This window comes from Phasianus colchicus, chromosome 8 (assembly GCF_987193195.1).
Source record: "Phasianus colchicus chromosome 8, bPhaCol1.hap1.1, whole genome shotgun sequence".
NCBI classification, from domain to species: Eukaryota; Metazoa; Chordata; class Aves; order Galliformes; family Phasianidae; genus Phasianus; species Phasianus colchicus.
This window is the reverse complement of record NC_143443.1, coordinates 21,306,614-21,330,118: the sequence shown is the minus strand read 5'-3', so window position 1 is coordinate 21,330,118 and position 23,505 is coordinate 21,306,614. Positions and strand designations below refer to the sequence as shown.

General features: G+C 38.7%; 1 protein-coding gene across 8 annotated transcripts in view; it reads right to left on the bottom strand.

The window, feature by feature from the left end:
* The window catches only part of CPEB3 (cytoplasmic polyadenylation element binding protein 3), an 85,775-nt gene that overhangs the window by 62,187 nt on the left and 83 nt on the right, over nucleotides 1-23,505 (bottom strand). For 2 of the 8 annotated variants that reach the window (XM_090145256.1, XM_090145257.1), the window contains exons 1-2: nucleotides 16,188-16,284; nucleotides 14,933-15,843 (exon numbers count right to left, since the gene is read on the bottom strand). In XM_090145256.1, coding sequence (XP_090001382.1) covers nucleotides 14,933-15,843; nucleotides 16,188-16,269 — 993 coding nt within the window. In that variant the 5' untranslated portion in view covers nucleotides 16,270-16,284. Of the gene's footprint in view, nucleotides 1-14,932; nucleotides 15,844-16,072; nucleotides 16,285-18,099; nucleotides 18,222-23,039; nucleotides 23,192-23,309; nucleotides 23,468-23,505 lie in introns of those variants that run through there. The other 6 variants (XM_031597722.2, XM_090145262.1, XM_090145261.1 and 3 more) reach the window with 6 other exon arrangements.

Sequence of the window (23,505 nt, the reverse complement as noted above, 5' to 3'; positions counted from 1 at the left end):
ATGGACAGAACCAGCACAACCAGAAATTTCAGTAATTTTTTCCTTATACTGGATTTCATAAAAGTATTAAGTAAAACCAAACAAATAACGAGGGATAAAATGTAGGCAGGAGGGGAAAACGGGGTAAATTTGTACATGTCTGTGGTAAAGAGCACTACAACAGAGCTAATAGTACTAAGTCTTAATGGAACTTTACTTTAACTCTATGCTCTTTTTTGAACTTTCTTTCTCTGGGAAAAAAAAAAAATAAGAAGAAGAAAACATTCTACTATTATGTTATCATCGTTCTTCAAATGCCCACAGAAGAAACGCATCAACTTCTCATCTTTTTCTCTCTTCTCATCATCAACTACAGCACATTTTTACTTTCCTGCGTATTTAGAAGTTCACTGGGCAAAAGGTGAATTTTTTGCCCTTTTTTTCCCCTAGCTTATTCAAAAAGACTTTAAGAAAAATGAGGAAGCTTAAAAGAAAACAATATAAAACAATATCTAATCACATACAGATTAGGGAAACATTTTAATGCAATTTGAGCAACGACACTTTGGACCTCTAGAAAGTAGCATTTAATCAACTTCACTATGTAGTTGTGCTATACAGTTTTCACAGTTAACATGCAAGAATTCAGATGAAATCCAAAAGCCTCAAGAACTTGACTGACTCAAGCAGCTTTTCAGAAAAAGGTAAATGGCATCTACAAAGGTACCCCTCTTATAGACTCTGAGCCCTAAAATGTCACAAGGAAACTAAAAATCTTTCACTGGAATGTTTGCAATTTGCATTTCCAAAAAGCACAGAAATCGGAAGAGACAGAACAGGCTTTATACTGAATTAGAGAAACTAATCCTGGTTATATTCTTCATTTTAAAACGCATTTTGCATTGCAGTAAAGATGAGATTCTCTTTTTGTACGCACTCAAACTGCATAGAAAAATATTCAGCCTTTACAGCCATAAGACTTGGTAATGTCAACAAAATATTTTGACAAGCTACTAAATATTCAATATTTGCTTGCAACTCTGAGGAAGAATGTAAAGGAGTTGACCCAATCTTTTCTTAGAGGTGGTGGCTATAGGGCAGACTGAGTCTGAGCAATTCATACTTTGGAATTGTAGAGAACAGACCAAAATATAGCACTGCTGGATACAAATTAAACATATTTACCTCTTGTTCTATACTATACTGCTTATTTCTTTTAACTACTCAGCAGAGCCTCATTAAGCTATAACCTACTTACTGCACTGTTTGAATGATCCTTTGCTGTTCTTCCATCACATACTTTGATGATACGCTAAGCACACTTCTTACATCATCATTAATGTTGCTCCTCTATCTCAAATTCAAAGACAATAAATCATTCAAATACTTAAGTGTGTAATGTAGTATTCAACTAGGAAACTGTTTATTATCAGCAAACAACAATATAATGCAGTTAAATTTTTCCAGACTTTCCATTTTCCATTCTCCATAAAATAACAGCAAGTAGACAATGTGTTACCAAAAAAAAAAAAAAAGAATCCACAAATCAGCCATTATTCTAATACCTCATTATGCTATTGTAAGGAGTGATTCGTACACAACCGTCTGAGCACTCACAGGCAGCATTCATGTTCAGCCATATTTTGTTTCATGTGATGTTTTAGATAAAAATCTGCTCATCAGTCCAGTTTAGGAATGCATCTCAAAAAGCTGATGGATCCACTTTCTATTATAGCTACGGATTCCAGCAACAAATGGTTGTAACTACTCCAAAGTGTGGATTAAAATAGTTACACCCAAAACGACCAGCAATTCAGAAAAACAAGCAAATGAAAAAGGGTGTCAGCAATAGGCTTTGCAAGGCCATTCGTTACAACCTTAAGTTATCAAAGAAGCATCATTTAAGTGGTTCAATGGCATACTGTACAAAACTTCAACCCTGATAAGTTGCCTTTAGTTTTCTACCATTCTGTTCAGTAGAATTATCCCTGTATTACACACAGTAAGGAAAGGTAAACTTTGACCTAAGAACTTCCCTTACTAAAAACGAGCATAACTGAAGTGCAAGCCTAAAACCTAAAGTCACAAAATCAAGCACTACAAAAATGCAGACTGCAAATGGAGAAGGGAGTACTGGGGATACTACAGCATAAAAGAACCCAAACTACCAAACTTCACAGTCTAGACTGCATAATGCAAATGAGAGTAGAGCCAAAGTATAAGGAAGCTCTCAAAAACATTTACAAAACGAGCAGTCTATCCCACATTGTTATAGGATAATGAGACAAAACAAGGGATAGAAAAGCATGCAGGTAGAAACTGTCAGGTGGCTGATCACCTTTGCTCAGTAAAGGACTCTCAAGGATTGCTCCAAAACAGAAACAGGTTTTATTTTTCAATAATCACTGACATGGGATATATATTGCCAAGATTAAAAATAAATAAATAAATAAAATAAAAATAAAAAAATTCTGGCTAGATATTTCCACCAAAAAGGAAGGAGATATTTCATCTGCTCCTATAGGACAGTACCTTCCCCTGCAAGTTTGGAGAACTACTGTTAGAGAAAAGAGGAATTTTTCCATTTCAGTCCTTTACTGTTAAAAGGAAGAAAAAAAAAAGAAAAAAAAAAGGAAAGCATAGTGGGAATACTTGTTCACTAAGAAAAGAAAAGTGAGGTCACTTACTGACAGGCCTAAAACAGAACACAAACACTCTCAATGAAAACCAGCACCAAAGACGACAAGAAGGTGACCTTTTCAGCGTGATGTCACTTCGCATTCAGCAGGACTTAAACAAGATATTTAACCTATTAGCTGCCATTTCACTGAATTTGCTTGTGTAAGCGGTCGTATCCTAACATTACATTATTATAGCACGATTAATATGCTTGACAAATTGTGACACAAGAATTAAAAACCTGCTTACAAAGAGGTACACACACAAGTCCAGCCAGTCACGCTCTTCCTAACGGAGACAGAAAATAGTTTAGGCAGCAAATGTTCTCCATCCTGGGCCTTCATCCAGGATATAACCTATTGTAGAAGCCAAAGCTGTCACAGCCATCTTCTCTTAGGGGAAACAGGACCACAGGCTCTCTCCAGCTGTGCACTTATTTCTAACCATGAGTTGAGTCCTGTATAGTCACTGAGAAATGAGGCAATCCTTTTATAACACTGTTATTATGCTATATATTAAAAAAAAAAATAATCATCTAAAAGCATTCAGTATCAACTCTGTAATAAACTTCAAAGTTACTGTAGTCTGTGTATATGCAACCAAGCAGGTGAGAAATGCATTCAAATAACTGCTATACATTTGGATTTAATGACTTTAAATAATTTAGAACAATTGCATTAAAATAAACCAATTTACCCAAGGATGGCAAGAGACGCGTAATTATTTACTTATTTATTTTTGAGCTGAAACTAATTCAGTACAGAGGAAATTTAGTTAACAGTGCTCCAGACAGTGAGAAGATTCTCAGATAAAAGCCATCCAGTTTGCAGCTCTCCTACTTTAGTAAGGATTGACAGGCACCTTAGCAGATTCTGATATAAGGAAAGAACCAGGACATTCAACCACTTAACCACACTCGGGGAAACTGTAACAAGTTCAGTGTAATAACTCAAACAACAAACGTTTTGGAACATGGCACATGGACAAAATAATTAAAGAAGTATTATGGGAATGTGATACTGTATGTATCAGACTGATTAGAAAAATGCAATGAGTGAAGTAGGATATGAAACCATAGAAGACAAACGCTCTTTCTAGTTTTTACAGTTGAAATTCACAGCTGTCTTTAAGAAAGAAAAAGCAGAGCTAACAGCATCATACAGTAACTATGCAATATTCTGAAGTATGATTTTTGGTTCTTGAAATACACCCTTGAAAGACTATGAGAAAGTTGATATAACAAGGACTACAATGTAGCACTTCATACAGTGTTACAAGCAAAAGTAGCAACATAAATGAAAAAAAGCAGGAAATAGTGCAATTGGGTTATGAAAAAAATGCCAGAAAAAAAAGTGATACTGCTGAACATGTATCATCTAAAGAAGAGTTACTAATGAATTTTCTTAAAAAGAAAAAAAAAGCTTAAGACCAAATGTATTGACAGTAATAGTATTCAAGTAGGAGCACACTAGCTATATTTGCAAGATCTCATCAGTATACAGCAGACCAGCTCATCAAATGGAACCAACTAAATGAATCTGAAGAACTGCAGCAAAGCAGGGTGATATTTAATATTACTAACTACAAGGTCATAAGATCAAGGACTCAGTTATCAGTATAAACTGAGACCTCTGCAACGAGAAAGAAGGACACAAAGGAGAAAGAGTTAATTAGTAAACTTCAGGACAACTACAAACCACAGATAGGAATGGAAATGTGAAAAGGTAAAAAAAAAAAAATACATAAAGATCCAGGCTGCATGAAAAATGGTACTTCTGGTATGTTTGCATCAGTCTACATCTGTATTCATATTTTATGTATCATACGTATATAAATGCATTATCATTGTATACTCTCTATTATTCCCATGCATCTACATGTCAGACTGAGCTAAGGGATGACCTATGTTTTGAAAACCTATACCAGTTTGAGTTTATATTCAAACAAGGTGAAATAGAAAGAGTACTTTCCAGTTTCTTTTAAAAAAAAAAATAATAATAATAAAATGAACCTTTCCAAAGAAACTGTAAAATTTATTGCAATCCATTTTAAAGTAGTTGTAAATGGAACGCAGGAAGTCACTTCTGCCTTGCTTAACAAGAAAAAAAAATGTTATATAAGCAATCTTCTATTTCTACTTTGTGAAGCCATGTCAGAAGAATGTGATCCTGTTTAGACAAGGGCCAAGAGACTCTCTACAGAAGCTTAGAACAAAACATTAGTTTTAAGCTCTGCTGTCAACATCAGTTGATTCAGTTTCTCAGGTATCACAGGTATAGTTTCATTTATTAGCAGACAAAAGCAGCAGGGATCACCAAGCTGAGGACCCTTCCTAATGCAATGTGAAATCCAACCTTATGTTTGCAATATTTCATTAGTTGAAATACTCATCTACAGAAAGTGATGAGTTACACTGTCACCTTGGACAGCCACATATGAACACACCACAACTTCACTTTCATTTTGCATTATTAAAATCCCACTTATTCACACCCCTGAAGATTTCCTCCACCCTCTCACTGTGCTTTAGTCTTCCTACTGCAGTTACCTACTACTAAAGACCTCGTGAGCTTTAAGAAAAACCCTTTCTGTTACTGTGAGAGTTTCATTGTTTTGAATTATGTATTTTTTTAAATGACACAGGAAGAAACAAATGAGCCTAGAAAGAGTATACAAGTGAGACTCTCTTAAAGCTAAAAAAATGCACCAAACTATTACTGTGATCATTAATTTAAAACTCAAGGGTATCTTTATAAATAGTTTAGAGAAAATGTCAGCAACACAAAGCATACTACAAACATTTGATAGATTTGGTTATTATGGATCTTAGTGGTTACTAAGCACATCAAAAGATGATATTAAATTTGTTTACAAGCCATCTGTTAATGTGCTGGACTCTAATAATCAGGTAATACATTAATCATTTATTAACTCTTTACAAATGTGTAGTTGCTGTAAAGGTCATGTAGGAAACTGAAATTAAAAAAAAAGCTGCCCACTGGTTCATTCTTTAATGCATTTAACAAATCTCCTTCACAAAGTAAAATACTGTGTTACACGACCCACCTAAAATAAGCTCTGTTCTCAGGGGAGAACACTTCCTTGTGAGACCACAGCAAAAACAGTAGAATAATACATTACACTTAATGTTTCTGAAGGATGCTGCTGGAAAGACAAAGGTAGTCATGTGATGCCAAGCTGCTCATTTTCTACCACATTTCCAACTGCTTAACACATCATAAACTTTAGATTTCTGCATTTTAATTCTAGTTGTCTGCCTAATGAACTAAGCAGATAAAAGGTCAGCTGGACCTTAGTTGATGCACAATGATAACATACAAAAAAGAACTGCTCAGTGATTCAAAAAGAACTTGTGCTTGTACATATAACATGAAAATGTTACTGAATATATGAAAAATGTTCCTTGAACTAAAGCACAAACATTTGCCTAGAAAAATAAGGGTTACATTTCCCAGTTACATTTTCTGAACTTAATGCTACCATTTTAATACTTAATGAGATAGTCTGGAATTTTTTTTTTCCCTAAGCTAACAGGAAGATGTAGAAAAAAAAATTGAAAGTTAGAGAAGGCCAATAGAAGAGAGAAAAGGAATGATTGGGTGATGGCAGTCATGACGATGGAAGGCAGATGATCTAACATGCAATGCGTTGCTTTTAGATGTAGTAATTTGACAGAGCAATTTTGTTCCAATTCTTGTTCCTAAATTTAGTTCTTCTACATATACAGTGTAAATAAGCTAGACAGTAGCGATGAGGAAGAGTACTGATTCTTTAGTTACAATTCCAACCTAGTTCTCAACAGCAAGTCACACTCACTAGCTTGTCCTTCTTAATTCTTATGAGGTAGAAAATGCATAATCATTCCAGACAACATTAAGCTCTCATAGAACAAGTGAAAATGATTCAGCTTGTGGCTGCTGAAAATTACTGAGACTTGCACTGTAGCTTTAAGTTTTGACAGATTAAGCAGAACAGAGAAGGCCAACTCAAATGGGAAGCTTCAGTAAGAAAAAGGGAAACAAAAAGCAGGAACAGAAAGAAGAAGAAGGGAAGTTTGAAAGGAATGGATTCAAGACGGGATGAAACAAGAACAAGGAGTTATGTCCACAAAAATCACACTTCACCCAAAGCCCTGACAGGAACCCCAAATATCAAATGCCTCTGAAACACACTGGCAAGTATGTATAATTAAACATATAGTAAAAATATTTTTTCCAACACAACTTATTTCAGAATGGACCTTCAAAAAGACTAAAGTTTGTCTGTAGAAGTTGTCACATGCACAATTTGGAAGATGTATAGAGAGACCACAGACAGCTGAAGGAAGAGAAAAGTGGATCTCATTCAAAGAAATAAACTAGTTTTCTTTTTTCATCTAATGAAAAGTTCTTAATTCCCAAATAATCACTCCTTAACTTCAACTGGAACTGTTTATTTTCTTCACTTCCTGGTGCTAGCCTAGGATTAAAACAAGCAGCAAACAAAGGCAGTCAATGGATGTTCTGCTTTGAATAAAAAGCAATTTATGCTGAGTATTTCTGAATAACAGCTTCTTAGTGTTCTCAGATTGAACATGAGAAGAAAATTGTTTCTCCAAGCAGCACCTTTTATTTACATCTTTAGAAGAGAAATTACACCACCTCTTCTTCTCCCAGCACTAATGGAACAGAGGAGATCAGCATCTGTCTTTATACAGACAGTGCACAGTGCTTCTCTTCTGTAAAACCTAAGAATAACTGACTTTTTTTAATCTGACATTATTTTGAAAGGCATGCAATAAAAAGACAAAGTCATGTTGAATAACAAGGAAAAGATATCAATTAGCTGTGTTTGACCAATAATACTATTAACAGAGAAGATGGAATCTTATGATTAAAGTTTGTGAAGACAAAACCAAAAAGTTTTAAGATATACAGGCATGTTTGCTGCAGCATTTCACCACTTGCCTTTTGTAAATCCTAAAGTTTACAAGTAATAATCAGAGACACAAACGAAGACTTATTTCTATAAAGAAAAATAATACATTCATCCATCTTCAAACACCTGCTTATTAGTAGAATATACAAGTGGTTTCCTAATAACAATTGCTTAAAAGCAATGCTTCTGCATAGTATTTCCATTAAAAGGAACAGGAAAACTAAATAAAGAAGGGATAATGAAAGAATGTGGGACCTCAAATGTAGTTACGGAGTGTAATATATGTCACAGTAGCTTAAAAGCCAAAGAATGAAGACATTGCTCCAATGCACTTGCCAGACAATGAGGATGGTGAACAATGACACTTCCACCTGCACAAAACTTTTTACAGTAAGTATGAAAAGAAGCAATAAATTATGTTAGTAACAGCTAAACCTACTTTATCAATGCAGTGCTCAGGCAGACGCCATTGAATATTAACAGAGCTTGTTTTCTGAAGAAAGTGAATTGTCTGTACATACACAAACACATACAGATACATACACACATATTTTACATGTATTTATACTCAAAATGCTAACATTACTAGGAATGAAAAATTTGCCTAAAGCTTTGCAGTATGTATTCTTTACTACTCACATACCACACATTTCATGTAATTTCACTTTTTATTTATTTTTAATTAAATTTCACTTACTCCTATCATTGGCCAGAGGGAAAAAAAGCCCTTTAAATAGACATAGACATTTAGGAAGCTCCCTTGTAGAAGGGAAGTTCTAAGTGCACATAGCAGCAGGAGTCCAAAAGGAAATTTAGCTAACTTTATGCTGAGTCAACAGGAATTAGAAAATTCTGCTTCCTGCCCTTTCTGAAATTTCACTTCCATCGCACCTTACTGAGCAAGTAGGCTGAGATAAGAAGTGGAAAAAACCTACATTGGGTAGTGACATTGTGAAACTGAGCACTTAACTGGGCTTGCAATAGACTAGAAAACTGATCATCCCTGAGCATAGGCAGAACCTTCTACCTACTTCCACTTCTATTCCACTTGAAGATCGTGCAGAATGTCTTTACGCACATTCTGTTGTCTTCAATTTTCAGCAGGTAATTGCAAACAGCAATTATACACAAAAAGATTTTTATAACGATTTCTGTTGAGAGAGAGTTGAGAGACAAAGCAGGGGAAATAGAAAAGAATACATTTTGCACACGAAGTCTGGCTGGCTATGCTAGCAGACTTGAGCAGATCCTTCTTAAATAAGATATTACAGGTTACAAAAGCAAAACTGCATGCTTTCTGGGGGAAGAAAAAAATGAAGTTTGTAAAGGCTTTTACAATGATCTTTTGTATATAAATAGTATTTCCAAATTCATAGCATCATCTCAAATGATCACTAGGAAAAAGAAAAACAAAAAGTCAGAGTATCTTTGAATCTCTCTCACAGGTCATCCCTGGCTAATTTTGATGATGATGCTTTTCTCTTCAGACTAACTTGACAGTTTTGGAAAGCACATTAGTCTACCCAGCCTAAGCGAAAATCAGATTTGTATAGTTTCAAACCACTAAGAAACTTCAAATTAAGCAGTGCTACCTTTTAGCTTCCCCTCTGATGTGCTTCATCCAGGAAGCATTCAAAGAATCTTACGGAACAGAGAGCTACTTGAAATGGAAATGTTCATCATCCACACGGCAAACTCCTTGAAATTTTCTCCTTGAAAATCACCTAGGCCAGGAAAGCATTGGTTTTCCATATCTCTCTGTCTGACATTCAATTCACAAAAGCTGCCTTTAGTCAATAAATAAATAAATAAACCCAGGGAATGCAATCTAAGAAAGGAAACAGCAAAATAAACAGCATGCTCTTCACCTTCCAGCTTACCTTCCAAAGGCAGATAATTCCTTTAGCAAATCTTTAAGGCAAAATCATTGACCCATTGTACTATTTTAAGACCTTCAACATCTTTGAGGAAAGTTCTGTCTATCTATAGACTTCCTGAGACCTTCACCTGCATATTGAACTCACACCTTCACTCTACCTTCATTAATTTTGAGTAAGGGCTTAAATGGGACTCAACTGTTTACTTAAAATCAAAGGCAATCAATGATTAGTGCTCAAATCATCACACTTTAAATATTAAACAGCAATGCATTTGTTATTCTGTACTGTGTTATTGCTTAATGTATTTGAAAACACAAAAGTTCAGTCAAATATTCAACAAAAAATTAATATAATTCACAATACTAAAACTAGAATGTCTTGTATCAGTCATAACTTTTAAGCTGATAGATTGCTGTGGAAGCATAACACGTATTCTCACTCCTGAATATTCAGCATCAGGCTACTTTAGGCCTTATTTATGTTCAGTGACACAGTAACACCAGAAGCACGTCAGAAGGAAGGAGAGGGCAGGAGGAGAGCAGAAAATCCAACTAAGTTATTTCCACAACAACAACTTTGTCTTCCGTGCCATTTTTGTTTGCTTATTTCACAGTCACAGGCTGTCAGTACACTTTTGTAGCATCAGATAAGAAGAATTAATATTACACTACACTTGAAGAAATAGTTTTCAGGACAGCAATAGTGCTCCTGTTACCACTATAATTACCTACTATACTGTCAAGAAGTCAGCACCCAGAGCGTCAAATTTAGAACAGGGAAATAGCACTTCAAAAAGTCTTCAAATACATTTATTACATGTTATGCAATTTTTAGCTTAAAAAAAATCTAGACTTGAAGTCTAAGTTTTCAAGACTGAAATTAATTAGATCTTTAACATTTTTTCCCGGAAGTAGAATAGAATTATTCTGTGCATGAGTGCACTGCATGTACATTTATATACACGTGGGTGTGTGCATATACATATTTAGAATACGAACTTGCAGTGGAGTAGGTAAAGCTATGTATGGACTAATGTGACAGGCTCAAAGAACTTCAATATTCAAAGAAAATAGCCTCTTATGGAGCTGTCTATTAACTGTCAACTGAAAATCACATCAGAATTATCAGCATTATACTGTGGCCATTTCCTCAGTCTTCATTTCATTCACTAAAGAGCTCCATTGTGTTTACTACTACACACAATAAGGTACTTGAACCTAATTAGTGTATCTATATCTAAATACAGAAATATACATACTAACATATAAATATGTATAGATGCAGAAATATCTACACATATTTGTACTCCAACCAGCTTCATGTTTGGAATTTTGAGTAAAACATGTATCTTTTAAAATTTACCTTATTATATCAGCTGTATGAATGCTGATTCCTATTCAAATTCCTGTTTCAAATTTTAAATTCCTTTCTCAAAAATAGAAAACAAGAAAGTTTTGTCATTATTATCTCTGATCCCTGGCTACTAACAGGCTCTGCAAAAGAAGGCATGTTAAAATTATCTTTATCCACAGTAAATACCCCATTATTTATTTTTATTAGGGATGTATTTATCAGTAAAGCTGTCAAGAATGACTCAATACACGCCAAAATCTTCAGGGCACTGAATTGCTATGCAGTTTTTAAATCTACAGTTTGCTATTATGCATTTTTGATGCTTTCTAAAGAACATTACTGGAAAAGAAGCATATCTAACAAAACTTGTATAAATTCTGAGAAATCTTTCATTTATTTGCTATAGTGTTATTGTTCTATTAAAATCCCACATGGTAGACGACTTCTTTAAATCAACATACTGGCCTCCAAATATTTAATTCCTTCTCTGCCTTCTCCACAGTAAAGATAATTTCTTATCCATGCTTTCAAGAATCTATTTCAGGCACTATCAATCCTCCTAACCCCACAAGCTGTGTCACAATATGTCTATTGGAAAATATATCACAATATATCTATAAGGAAAAAGCCAAAAGAAATACATTATTTACCTGAGAGAACTGAAAAAAAAGAAGAGTTCTGGGAGCAGCTCAGAAGCACGAGATGACAATAGCTCTCTTCAAGCTCCACTGCTCTACTGTAAAAAGGAATTGAGCTGCAGCCCTGGTCCCAGGGACAATCAGTTAATGTCAACCTCAAACACCAGAAATGAGGATAACCTGGCATAATGGCAAACACTGCTGTGATGACATGACAAACACAACAGGTGAATTTGGCCTAAACCACCCATAAGCCAAAGAACATTCAGAACAGACTGGCTGCATTTCTATGCTTCAGATCTGGCCTTGTTCCACATCTGTTCCCACAATCTTATCTCCAACTCTTATTTGCTACAGTACATTTCATTCCATACCAACTGCCTTTTTTGTTCTTCTTTACCAGCTATCAGCTTTGTATCTTCAGGGTTTTTTTTAATACAATGCAATCTATTTTCCTCATATGCATATTAAAACAGTTTCCTTCAAAGCATTTTTAGTTGCCTTTCAGCAGTGATCATGATTCAGATGCCAACAGCATTCTTCTCAATTGATACTTTATGTGCTCTTGTAATTTAGCACAGGTCCTCCAGGCAGCCACCTTATAGGCTTTTATGTACAAGGCACACTAATCTACTGCTCAAATTCAGGGATAAAAACATCTAGCTTATTTCTCTATACACATATTCATTAGAGAAACATTAAAAAAATCTATTTTTTCTTCAGAAATATATTAATCAGAAGTTGATACCAGCTATCTTCAAATATTACAAATTCAGAATACGATTCTTGACTACAGAAGTTCTCTACACCAAATTTTTGATGAATAAAATCTGAACTGAAAAAAAAGTATCACTGTTAATTCCAACAGTGAACACATGAGTTTCCTTTTGACTCAGAACACCTTGAGCTTCACATGCTAATAATTAATTAATTCAAGATTAACTAAAAATGTAAAATGATTATATAATTCAATGAAAGGTAAAATAAAGGGTCAGTACATGGAACTTACTAATTTTTACTTGCATGGGAAGTTTACTGAAAGGTATTTCTGAGGCAAATTAAAAACAACAACAGAAGCTTCAGTTCTGAAGGGTGGCAGATGTACATGGACAAACCTGCCAGAATTGCTTGATAGTGCTGACAAGCAGTACTTACTGTGTCAACATATTGCCCAATTTCTATGAGGAAAAACAAACAAACGCAACCACAACCCAGGCAGCAAATATTACACTCATATGAAACTCATTTTATCAATGTAAATTTGAAGTAAACAGCTGCTTCGTACCAGAAGTACAATTTCAAGATTTCTTTGGCAATTTGTGAAGTTTAAGAGCAATTGGCATTAATGAAGATCACAGCCTCATATGCAAAGTTCAGCAGTTTGTACTAAAAAGAATGTTTGCTTGTTTTTTTTTTTTTTAATAGTACAACAACAACAACATGAATAAAAAAACCACAAGCTTTCTCAGTCTCTGAAATCAGACTGGTATTTCAGCTGGTGCTGAAATTAGTCTAAGTGTTTGCTTTCAGTTAAACAGGAAGACACAAGATCATGTTCAAAGAGAAGGAAACATTTCCAAATTTATATACTGACTAATACCTTACATTTTCGAAACCTTAATTTTAAAAATCAAATGAACTTTTCTTTAAAGCATTTATTTACTTTCTTCCCTCCATGATGACTCAATACCAGACAGATTAATCTGTGACAATTTCTAGTCGCAATAATAAATACCTCCTTAATGAATACACAACTTTATGTATCACGTTGACCAAAGCACAGACATAAGATCATACACTATTGCTTGTCCTACTAAATTTACCCAAGTTTGTAACGTCTTAAATGGTGATCAATAAAAGAGTACTTGTAAACTGAAACATTTGACACTCCTAAAGGAATGACTGAGTGCTATATCCACTGCTCTTGCACTAGTGTGTTCTATGCAACATAATAGCTTCACTAGGCATATTGTATCTGAAGTATAACCTTTCTCCTGACTTCAGATCTAGAGACATTGCCCAGCAGTTTATCAACAGACACTCCGCCTTAATTTAGGGTAGCCAATAAAAAATTAGCAACTCTCCCTTTAAATAGAATGAAGCAGCAAAATGAAATATCAGGGCTGACTATAAGATACTCTCTTTGAATGGGACTAAAAAGTGCACAGGAATGCATATATCTTACTTCAACGATCTCTTAAAGTAATGAGTGGGGTTTGTCTTTTGTTTGTTTGCTTTGTTTCTAACACTAAGTATCAAGCTAAACACTATTCATACAAAACCGATCTGTTACAAATGTTTGGGAGTTCATAGTTTACTGAGAAAGCTAGTACCTTAAAATAAAGCATACACGAAAGATTTCACTGCATTCCAAAACAGGAAATTTTGATATATCTGAGACTAAAAAGGCTAGCCTGGCAGAAAAGAGTGATTCACTTCACCTTATATAAATAAAACTGCAAGTGCATGCCCTGCTTCTTTCAACTTAAAATGGATTTCACACCATGACAGGTTTCATTCTGCATTAAAATTGCAAATCTTCTGTGTGGCCCAGTTTCAGCTGCAATTGATCTGCTTTGTCGTCATAGATAAAAAAAAAACACTGAAGGGCACTGCAGCTTTAAATATTTCAGAGCTATGTAGCTAGTAAATAGACTCCATTGCAATATGGCTCTGAAGGTCGTGTCCTATTGTCTCTTTTCTCTGCAAATATTTTGAACAGCATACATTAGTTTATTTTATACAATACCTCCCTGCCATTTCTAAATCACACCAATTGTATTGGTTATTTCCTTACTGGAAAGGACAGATACGCCACTCTTTCCATACACACCCACGCTGCTTCTAGACGTATTCAAAACGTCCACCATGAATATAACAGCACAGGGGGAATATCAGACATACACAGCTTTTTCTATATATACCTCATATGAACAGATCCCTCTGTTAAATGCCCCAGCATAAAGACAAGTAGTTATTTCAATAGTGATAAAATAATTGACTGAATTTTAAGTCCAAAAGCACCTTTGATTAAAATTAACATGTCAGTTAGAATACTGAAGCAAGCAATTTTAATGTCTCCTGCTTTTCTCATATGGAAAAACATAGGAAAAAAAAAAATAGAGCACCAAATAGAACACAGTCTGCCAAACCTGCCTTTCATGTAAGAAGGCTACTACCTTTCTAATGCTACAAACAACAACAAAAACAACAACAACAAAAAGGTTAAGCCCAGTCATGTTTAAGAACAGATTATAAGAACAAGGAAACTGTTAACATCAAGCCAAAATTTGGAACCTCTGAGTATGCACTCCCTGGGACCAAGCTTATCTCTTTTATGTGGGATGACTATTCAGTGCAGACATGAAGTATGGAGATGCCTCTCACATAGAAAAGTAACGTGAAATGCACTCCTGCAATAAAATACAACTGCGATAGCTGTCACTATGTAGAAGGCACATTTACCTGAAAAGGCAACAGATTGTTGCCATTGTCCGTCCTGAACGCGTTGTCTTCCATCCAGGATTTGGGGGTTAAGGGTGCAGCCCGTGGGAACTTCGGAGGGGCAATGACATTGCTGGAGAATGGTTTTTTAAGGGGTGAAATGGGATTGAGGGGGGAGGGTACGCCGACCCCCACTCCCACACCGACCCCCACTCCAACTGCCCTTCGAGGGTCCCTACCAGCCTGCAGCCCACCCCAAGGGTTGGAAGGTGTACTCCAAGCTGCATTTTGATGGTTATTCCAGCTGGAGGAAGAAGAAGAGGATGCAGAGGAGGAAGACGGTTTGCTGGTCATGATGGGCTGATGGCTGTAAGCAGCATTTCTCTGGGCAAAAGGTGCCTGATTAGGGCTCACAGGAGACCTCCGCTGCTGCTGCTGCTGCTGAGCTTGCTGCTGCTGCTGCTGATGTTGGTGGTGTTGAGTCTGAGCTAGGCCAATTTGAGGAGAGAAAGTGCCACCAAATACAGGGTTGACATGGTGTGGAAAATTCTGGAAAAGCATTGTTCCATTGACCGGAGTAATCCCCTGGAAAAAGCTATCATCCACCGTGTTTGTGGTCCCCGTCGACCAGGTGCTGCCGAAGGAGGGAGACAAGGAGGTGCCGGCTGCAGGTTCTTGTTGAGGCTGGTGAAAGCTCAAGCCAGGCAAAATGGGAGACTCCATCTGCATCTTCTCCTTGCTATTTTGGGAAGGAGCCGATGTGCCGATACTAGTCACTGAGCTGTTGTCTTCTGGCTTGGGCGTCTCTGACGAGATGGGCGTAGAGGGGGCTTCTGCTGAGTTTGGATCTTGCTGCTGCTGCTGCTGCCGCTGCTGCTGGGGCTGGGCTTTGCTTTTGTCCATCAGTAAATCATCCTGCATGGTTTGCGCAGCTGAAACAGTAGGGGAAAAAACCACAAAGACAGATTATTAGCATTGTCATTCATAGCACAAACGAGGCTGCTTTAATCATTTGCCAGTCAAAAATCTCCTCCTATTAGTAGTGCTATATGCTACAGCAAGTTGCAAGGCAAACCCGTAATCTTCCCCCTCCCCCATTTAGGAACATGTAAGCTTTGATCATGCTAGATTGCCTTGAAAATATTTTTTAAGATGCTTCACCCTTTTTGATGCCTTGTTTCCCTTCAGTCTAAATGAGAGATGTGCTTATAGGGCAGAGATATACAGCAATTTCGCCACGTCTCTTTTCTCTTACACCGGAACTCAGAGCTCTCACCCTGCAATGAGAAACTGATTCTGGTTCCTGTTTTTCCAAGCACCCTCCTCCTCCTCCACCTCCTCCCCCTGGCTATTTGCATACGTCAATAAATACTGCTGCGTCCTTCAGCAAGGTTAAAGAGACACCAGTCTCCGCTCTTCTCCACCCCCTTTCCGATGAGGGCACCTTTAAAGGAGCCGGTACCCATTTCCCCAGCAAGCAGCCAGGCTCTCCGGCCGGCATCGCCGTGCTGGGGCCGCGGGGACGAGGAGCGACCCTGCGGCGGGGCCGGGCCGGCGGCACTGCGGGGCACAGCGCTGCTTCGCCGCAAAGGCGTCCCGCTCTATTGCCTTCTCCAGAAAACCGTCCGTCATCTGTTCGTAGGGAAATATAAGGCCAAAAGGAGCAAATCGGGGGGGTGCTGCTCGGCTGTAACGCTCCTGATGCTTTCACAGTGAAAAATTAAAATGAGGTTAGCTGGATGTTCTAAGTAGAGACATGGCCATCTTTAGCTGCGCAAGACAAAGACTAGCAATGGAATTTATTTGCTACATCGATACCGAAGCTTAAACTTTTAGAAACGAATGTACATAGCATGACTGAGTCTTATACCTGACAGAAGAGGGGATTCATATAAAGGAGGGCAGGTACTGGAATTTGATCAATATTTCAAAACACCATAATACTAATGCAGATGCAGACATCATTGCATGGAACTAAAACAGGATCCTCCACATGTCACAGACTTCTAGTCAGTTGAAGAGATCTGTACATCTCAAAAGCATTTTGAATGAGGCAAAACCAGTTTCTCAATTGAAGTATGTAAAAGATAGCCATCACCAAATGCCTTATTGCATTTCTACTGAGCTAATCACAACAGCTTGGCCACATTGTTTTTAGGATTGCTGTTTCAACATAACGAAGTAAAGTTCAGCCAAACCAATTATCTGGTTAAGAAAGGTGTCAAAGAGCAAAGTCAGTGACTCCTGACAATGGTTTTGAGATGGCCTATGCACACCTTTAGTTTATTATTCTTTGATTCCTACATAGTCATTCATAGACTTTTTTTTACCTCAAATGAATGTAAGGATACGTTTCTGCTATAAGTTAAGTTACTTGGCTTGCTCCCTAGTATTTCCCCTCTCCGTATGAAATGAACAGCAAGGGTTCATGCAAAGGCTATGCTATGAGACAACATTAGGGCAAGTTCCCAAACACTATCATATCCAGCCGGCAGCCCTGCTGCTGCCAATGGGGCAGGGGAAACCTGGAGGCAGTTTAAAGCAGTGCTGCAGAAAAACCAGAACACAGCAAGCTCCGTGTAACTTTCCATCAACTGCATTTATAGCAACATCACCATTAATCCTAAGACTGCAGAAAATTATTGTCAGTTCTATAGCAGAGAGAAAAAGCATAATTGCTTATCCCTTCCCTGCACAAAAGTATATTGAGGAAAAAAAATACAGCAGCTGAAATACTACAGTCCTGTCATCAGTAAAGTATATTTAAATCAGTTAGTCATCGGGTTATCTATAGTGACTATCACAGCAGTTGTTTCACACATGTACCTTGACTTGGCCATTTGTTTCTGAACTTTATCCTAAAGACTGTAATCCACATTCATTTTCATACTGTTTCTTAAAGGTAAAATCACCACAATTCAACTCTCTTGTCAAGGTCAAGACCTACCTTTAACAGCAAAGCCAGTCTGAATGGAAAAACACTGGATTAAAAAAAAAAAAAAAAAGACTGCCAGGCCACCCGTGTCTAACACTGGACTACCATACACAGCAAATAATCAAGAGGTGCTATAAGTATTTGAGCAAATACATGAACCAGAACAGGAAATCTATATCCCCACAGCAATACCACCTCTGCTTGCATGCAGTAACCCATGCAGTCGACGCAGAAATTCTTAAGGAACAGTTACCTTTGGATTTTCTGTATCTAAAGCTCAATAAAACAGTGTGTTTATTTTCTCCTTTCGGGTTTGGTGTGTGACAAACAGTCGGCCACTCTGGCAAGAGCACTTTGACAACTGGGAGCTGTCAGCGCATGCTCTGCCGCGGCATTCTGGGTTTTGCAGTCCGACGGGGGCGGCGTTGGCTGCCCAAGCAGGGCCTGCAGCGCCGGGCGGGCGGCTCAGCTCAGCTCGGGCTGCTGCGCTCCGCTGCCCAGAGGAGCTCGGACAGAAGCAGCGCCTGCCGCACTGAGCTGACAGCGCGCAACGGCAGCTGAGCCGCACGCAGCGTTCTTACACCCAGAGCATACAGCTACGTGGAGCAGCTACGTGGAGCAGCCAAAGGAGTGCTTCCAGTATTCCCAGCTTCTTTCAAATCTCCAAATTTACGTACAAGAAATTATTGACAAGGTTGTATCATCTACTGAAAAACATCACCGCTATTACAAAGGGGATGGCGCCACGTTGCTTAGATGCAGAAAACATTAGGGAGCCACCTGTCACAACACCATTTCTAAAAGCATTCCAACTGAAACACAAATAGGGCAAGTATGAAACTTCAAAACAAAAATCAGCACATGGGCTGTATGATATGAGTTACTTCCAAATTGCAAATTACTGTTTCTTTATTACTGAGCTACTGGTATAATTCCAAATCCTTTAAAGAAAGAAAGAAATGGTAATAACCTTACTCAGGAAACAATAAAAAGGCAGGTAAGTATTTTACTATATACCATCACATCCACTCCATACTGCAGGTCTTCATTTTAGCTACCTTCCTTCCACAACCACCATCCACATATCTCCTACTTCAGTACACAGCCTGAAAGGAATGAACTTCATTTGGATGTTATAGGTCAGATAGTTTTCAGAATTTAGTCTGCAGGCATTTGTATTCCATCTTATGCTGACCCATGAATTGTTCTGGATATTTGTTCTAGATAATCAATGATATTGATAATTCTGGAAAAGGAATGCTAACACTTGTATGAAAGTCACATAGCAGAAGTCTGAAGTGTGAAACTATCAGTGTTTTATAAAGTTCCAGGCTGTCTTTTCAAAGAATGAAATACGCATAGCTTTGTGGCTGAACTCTGAGAAAGATAAATTACGGTAGTTGAAAACGGCTTGTTAAACCACCCTTGTATTTGCTTTCTGCTGTCTATTTATGTTGGACTGTGTGGTCCACTCACCTTGAATTAATGCTGTAATTAAGAGTCTCTGAACACTTGCTCTAACCTGTTTGCACTGCTCTGAATCATTAAAGGCCAGGAAAATTGCTTTCTGACAGCAGCAGCAGATGTCTCATTTGTTGAAACCTCAGCTAGTACGGGGTTGGCCCTGATCACTGTGCAGCCCTCCTTTATGTCCCTTCTTGCTCCCTGGGTCATTGCTCTGCAGATGCTGAAAAGACTGATGTGGAAGGAGACAGGAGACAGCTTCACTTTGCAGATCAAATATTAAGATAATGAAAGTAATCATGACAGTCACAAACAGAGAAATGCTACATAACCAAAGAAATTCAAGCTTTAATGGAAGCTTTTGATCCATTAGCTACCAGAAGGAAAGCTTTTTTTTTTTTTTTTTTTTTTCCTACCAACCAACTGCTTTGTAATTGGAAGTTAAAAGATGGTAACAGCAGCTGTATCAGGACACAAAAGCTTCACTCAAATTGGTACCTGAATTTCTTGACCTGGGCCAGCTCCAAAGAAACAAATGTAAGAAAAGCTCAAGTAAGCCTAGCTAACTCAGCTAAGATTGTACTGAGTGCATTTTTGTTTGATTAAATTCATTATGAAGTAATTTATGCCTTCTACAGCTAAAAACCCATGCCAGTCTTTCTGCCACAAAGTGAACATTCCAACTAACTTGAAGGTTAAAGTACGTTACTGAAAAACTGAGTTTTACTGTAGAAACATTTTTCTCAGTTTACTTTTATTTCATTTGAGCTTAATGGAGAGCTCCTTGTGTGTAGAAAGACAGAATCGAGCAAATATAAAATATAAAGTGATCTTGCCATTTAACTTTTATATGCAGTTATTGTAGCAGTTAAAATGCACTACTGACTGGAGAGAATGCTTTCATATTGCCAGACTGCCTAGCTTTGTTTAAAATAGTGAATAATTCCAACAGCTTCAGTGTTGTCAGATGAAAAGAACTGTGCTAAAGCAGTGCTGCTGAAATGGGCAGGTAAATATTTAATATACCTCCATGCTATTCTAATGTTAATTGTTTATCAGTTTCTTTAATAAGCATAATGAAATCTGTGCAAGTTTGTTATCAAGCAATTTAATGTTTTAAAATGTGACTTTCTGGTATAAATCTGATGCTCTAAGCAGCTTACATTATTTTTCATTATATTAGTTTTCATTTAATTCCGTATTTCCCTTCAAGAGTGTCGTCTTATTTAATTCAAAATGGCTGCCCCCTCCAGCTGGCACCAGTGAGGCTGAGTTCTGCCAAATCCCAAGTGTTAGCAGTCCTCATCCTACACTTCGCATTGGCAAAAGGGAGTCCTCCTTAGGGAATCCCCTCCAGGCTCAAATGCAGCTCTCATCAGGTGAAGGTGAGAGAGAACCAAATGAATCAGCACAACCATCAGAGAGACAGAACAGAGGACTCCATTAAGGGATGATATGGAAAACAATAATTAAAAAAAAAAAAAAAAAAAAGCTGCCTGAGGTTTATAGTATAAACTGTCAATGTAATAAGAAGTAGAAACTTCTTATTACATTGACAGTTTATAGTATAAACAGAAAAGGAGCAGTAAAGGGGGATAGGGAGAGTGAATGCAAGGAGATTGTTGGGGAGAATAAAGAAAGCATTTGAATGGAGCAGCTGCATATCCAGTCCTGTTAGAGAGAAGAGATGAGGATGGAATGACAACTTTTGCTCTGTCGGAGAATAAGGAGAGTTCTCTCAAACTTAGAAACTGTTGGTTATTTATGTATTTTAATACCACATTTTCTTTATGAGAGGACAAATTGAGATTCCATCCCTAAAGCTACCTAACAAAGTCTCGAAAATTGAAAAAGACACAAAACAGTTTTTAGATTTAGAGATTTTTAAGCTATTCATAGGATGTTATGAGGTCTGTCATGTTTTTATATATTGCATATTTCCAAGGAAATATGATGTACACACCCACCAAGTGTTTACCACGTGACCCAATACACAAGTCTCAACTACTCTTGTTATCCCCTCCCTCCCTGGTGGGGGCAAAGAAGCCTTCTTTGTGAGAGACTGTTCTCAAGCTTCATATAGTAGTCAGGTGACGATGGATTCCAGTCACATTTCTTTGGGTAACTACTGCCCACAGTCATTACTGCTGATCACAGCCTCATAGCCTTATCCTAAATGGTAGGCAACTAGCTTATCCTCCCTGCCCCAAAACCAAAACACAGAAGTAGTACAAATCCCAAAATCCTAGAAATAAAACAGACTTCCTTCCTTCTATTTGTAAGGTTTCAGAACAAATACATAAAACCCAAGCATTTGACTGGTCTATCTGATCAGTACTTTGGCCAATAGACAGTGCATTTGTTCCAGATGAAGTCTAGGAACCACAGACTCTGGTAACCAGTACTGCTCTAATATTTCACAAGCAGCTGTAATTGGGAAAGTGGGTATTAGGTTCTCTTCCAGGAAGCCACGCCCACATGGTTTACTCAGCCTACTGTACGCACAAGACTTCCCAGTACTGCAAGTAAAATTGAATTTTACTGTCCTAAGATGAAGTTAAAAACAAATTTCCTCGGACAGGATGTCAGCACGCTGCCCTCTTCCTACTTGCTTCCGTAGATACTTTCTATAGGAAAAAATTACCAAAATGTAACTGCTTTGGGACTCCTGCTGATGATAGTTTTGGTAATCAGAAAACAGACAACGCTGTCCTTAATTCTACATATAGAATATAGCTTCTAAGTCTAAGTCCAGATAATAAAAGATAAATAGAAAATATGATCTGAGAAAAATAATACTGGGCACAAAGCAATAGCAAAAACAGAATAATGGAGATAAAATTGGGTCCAACTGCATAACCAACGTTTGTTCTGTAATCTGACAACAGTGCAGCCCTCCACTTTTTTTTTTTTTTTTAAACACACAGTTTACGGTATTTTTCTCCCATCAAAAACTCAAAACCAGACTGATTTTCCCTTAGCTATGACAGCAGGGTCAAAGGATGAAGTACATTCTCTGCAGGCTCCTTCCTGTCCTACCTGATCTCTGCAGCTGCACAGAGCTACCAGGCAAATTCTGCTCATCTCAAGCAAGAACTGATGTGCACTGAAGAGGGTGCACAGGTGTGGAGCTGGCCCAGAAAGCCACCACCTTGCACAGCAAATGAGGCATAACGGAGCAAGATACAACTGACACAAGATTTTGAGGACTGGCTACACTCAGCAGAGCTGCAGTTATTAGATATACACACACATCCATCAAAACCTGAGAAGGAAGACCTAAATCTGATCTTTACCCACCAATCTTCCTAAGAATTGGAACTGTAGTAAGCGTCTCTGCAAAGAACGACTCTGCCCTTTGCGTGGGGAGCACAACACGATGCAGAACTTCTTCATGCGTGCCAATACGTGCACAACTGGGCTGAGGGAAGAGTGGGAGAGGGCCCCAGGGGAACAAACAGCAGCGACCCTCGGCTGCTGTCCACCCCTTTGTTCCATAAAGGCTTTTCAGACTCTGAAGTTCCAGCTTCTTATCTGTGCTACCGTGTATCGACTGCAGAACACGCAAAGGATTTTCAAAGCCCCTAAGGACTTATTCTCCACGCTCGCGAGCAGCGGTGGAAGCGCCACACTACCACCAGCCGTCCCACAGCTCGCTCAGGCTGCCAGCGGCCGCCGCAAGCACACAAGCGGTCACGGCCCCCCCCCAGCACCGCGCGAGCCCCTCACCCCGGGGCAGAGGCTGCACCTGCCGGCCGGTGGCGGCAGCTCCTTCCCAGCTCCTCGCCCGCAGCAGCGGCGCCGCGCGGTTCCCTCAGCCGCCGCCGCGAGGGAGGGGCTGCGGTGCGCGACGGCCGCTCCGCGTGAGGGAGAGCGGAGGCGCGAGCGCCCTTCCCGCCGCTCTCCGCTCAGTGACCCCGCGCCGGAGCGGCGGGCTGGGGGCCGGGCACGGCGCCGACCGTCCCCCGTCGGAGCCCTCCGCGCGAGCGCGGCCCCTACCTGCCCCGCGCGCGGTGCCGGGCAGCGGTTAGGCGGCGTCGTCGAAAAGCGGCATAGGAAGGGAAACGGGCAGGGGGATGCGGTGCCCCGCGGGACCTTTAAGCCCCCGGAGGCGGCGGGACTACACTTCCCGGCGTGCCCGGCCGTCTCGACCGCCCCCTGGGCGCAGGCGCGCTGGGAAGAGGGCGGGGACGGG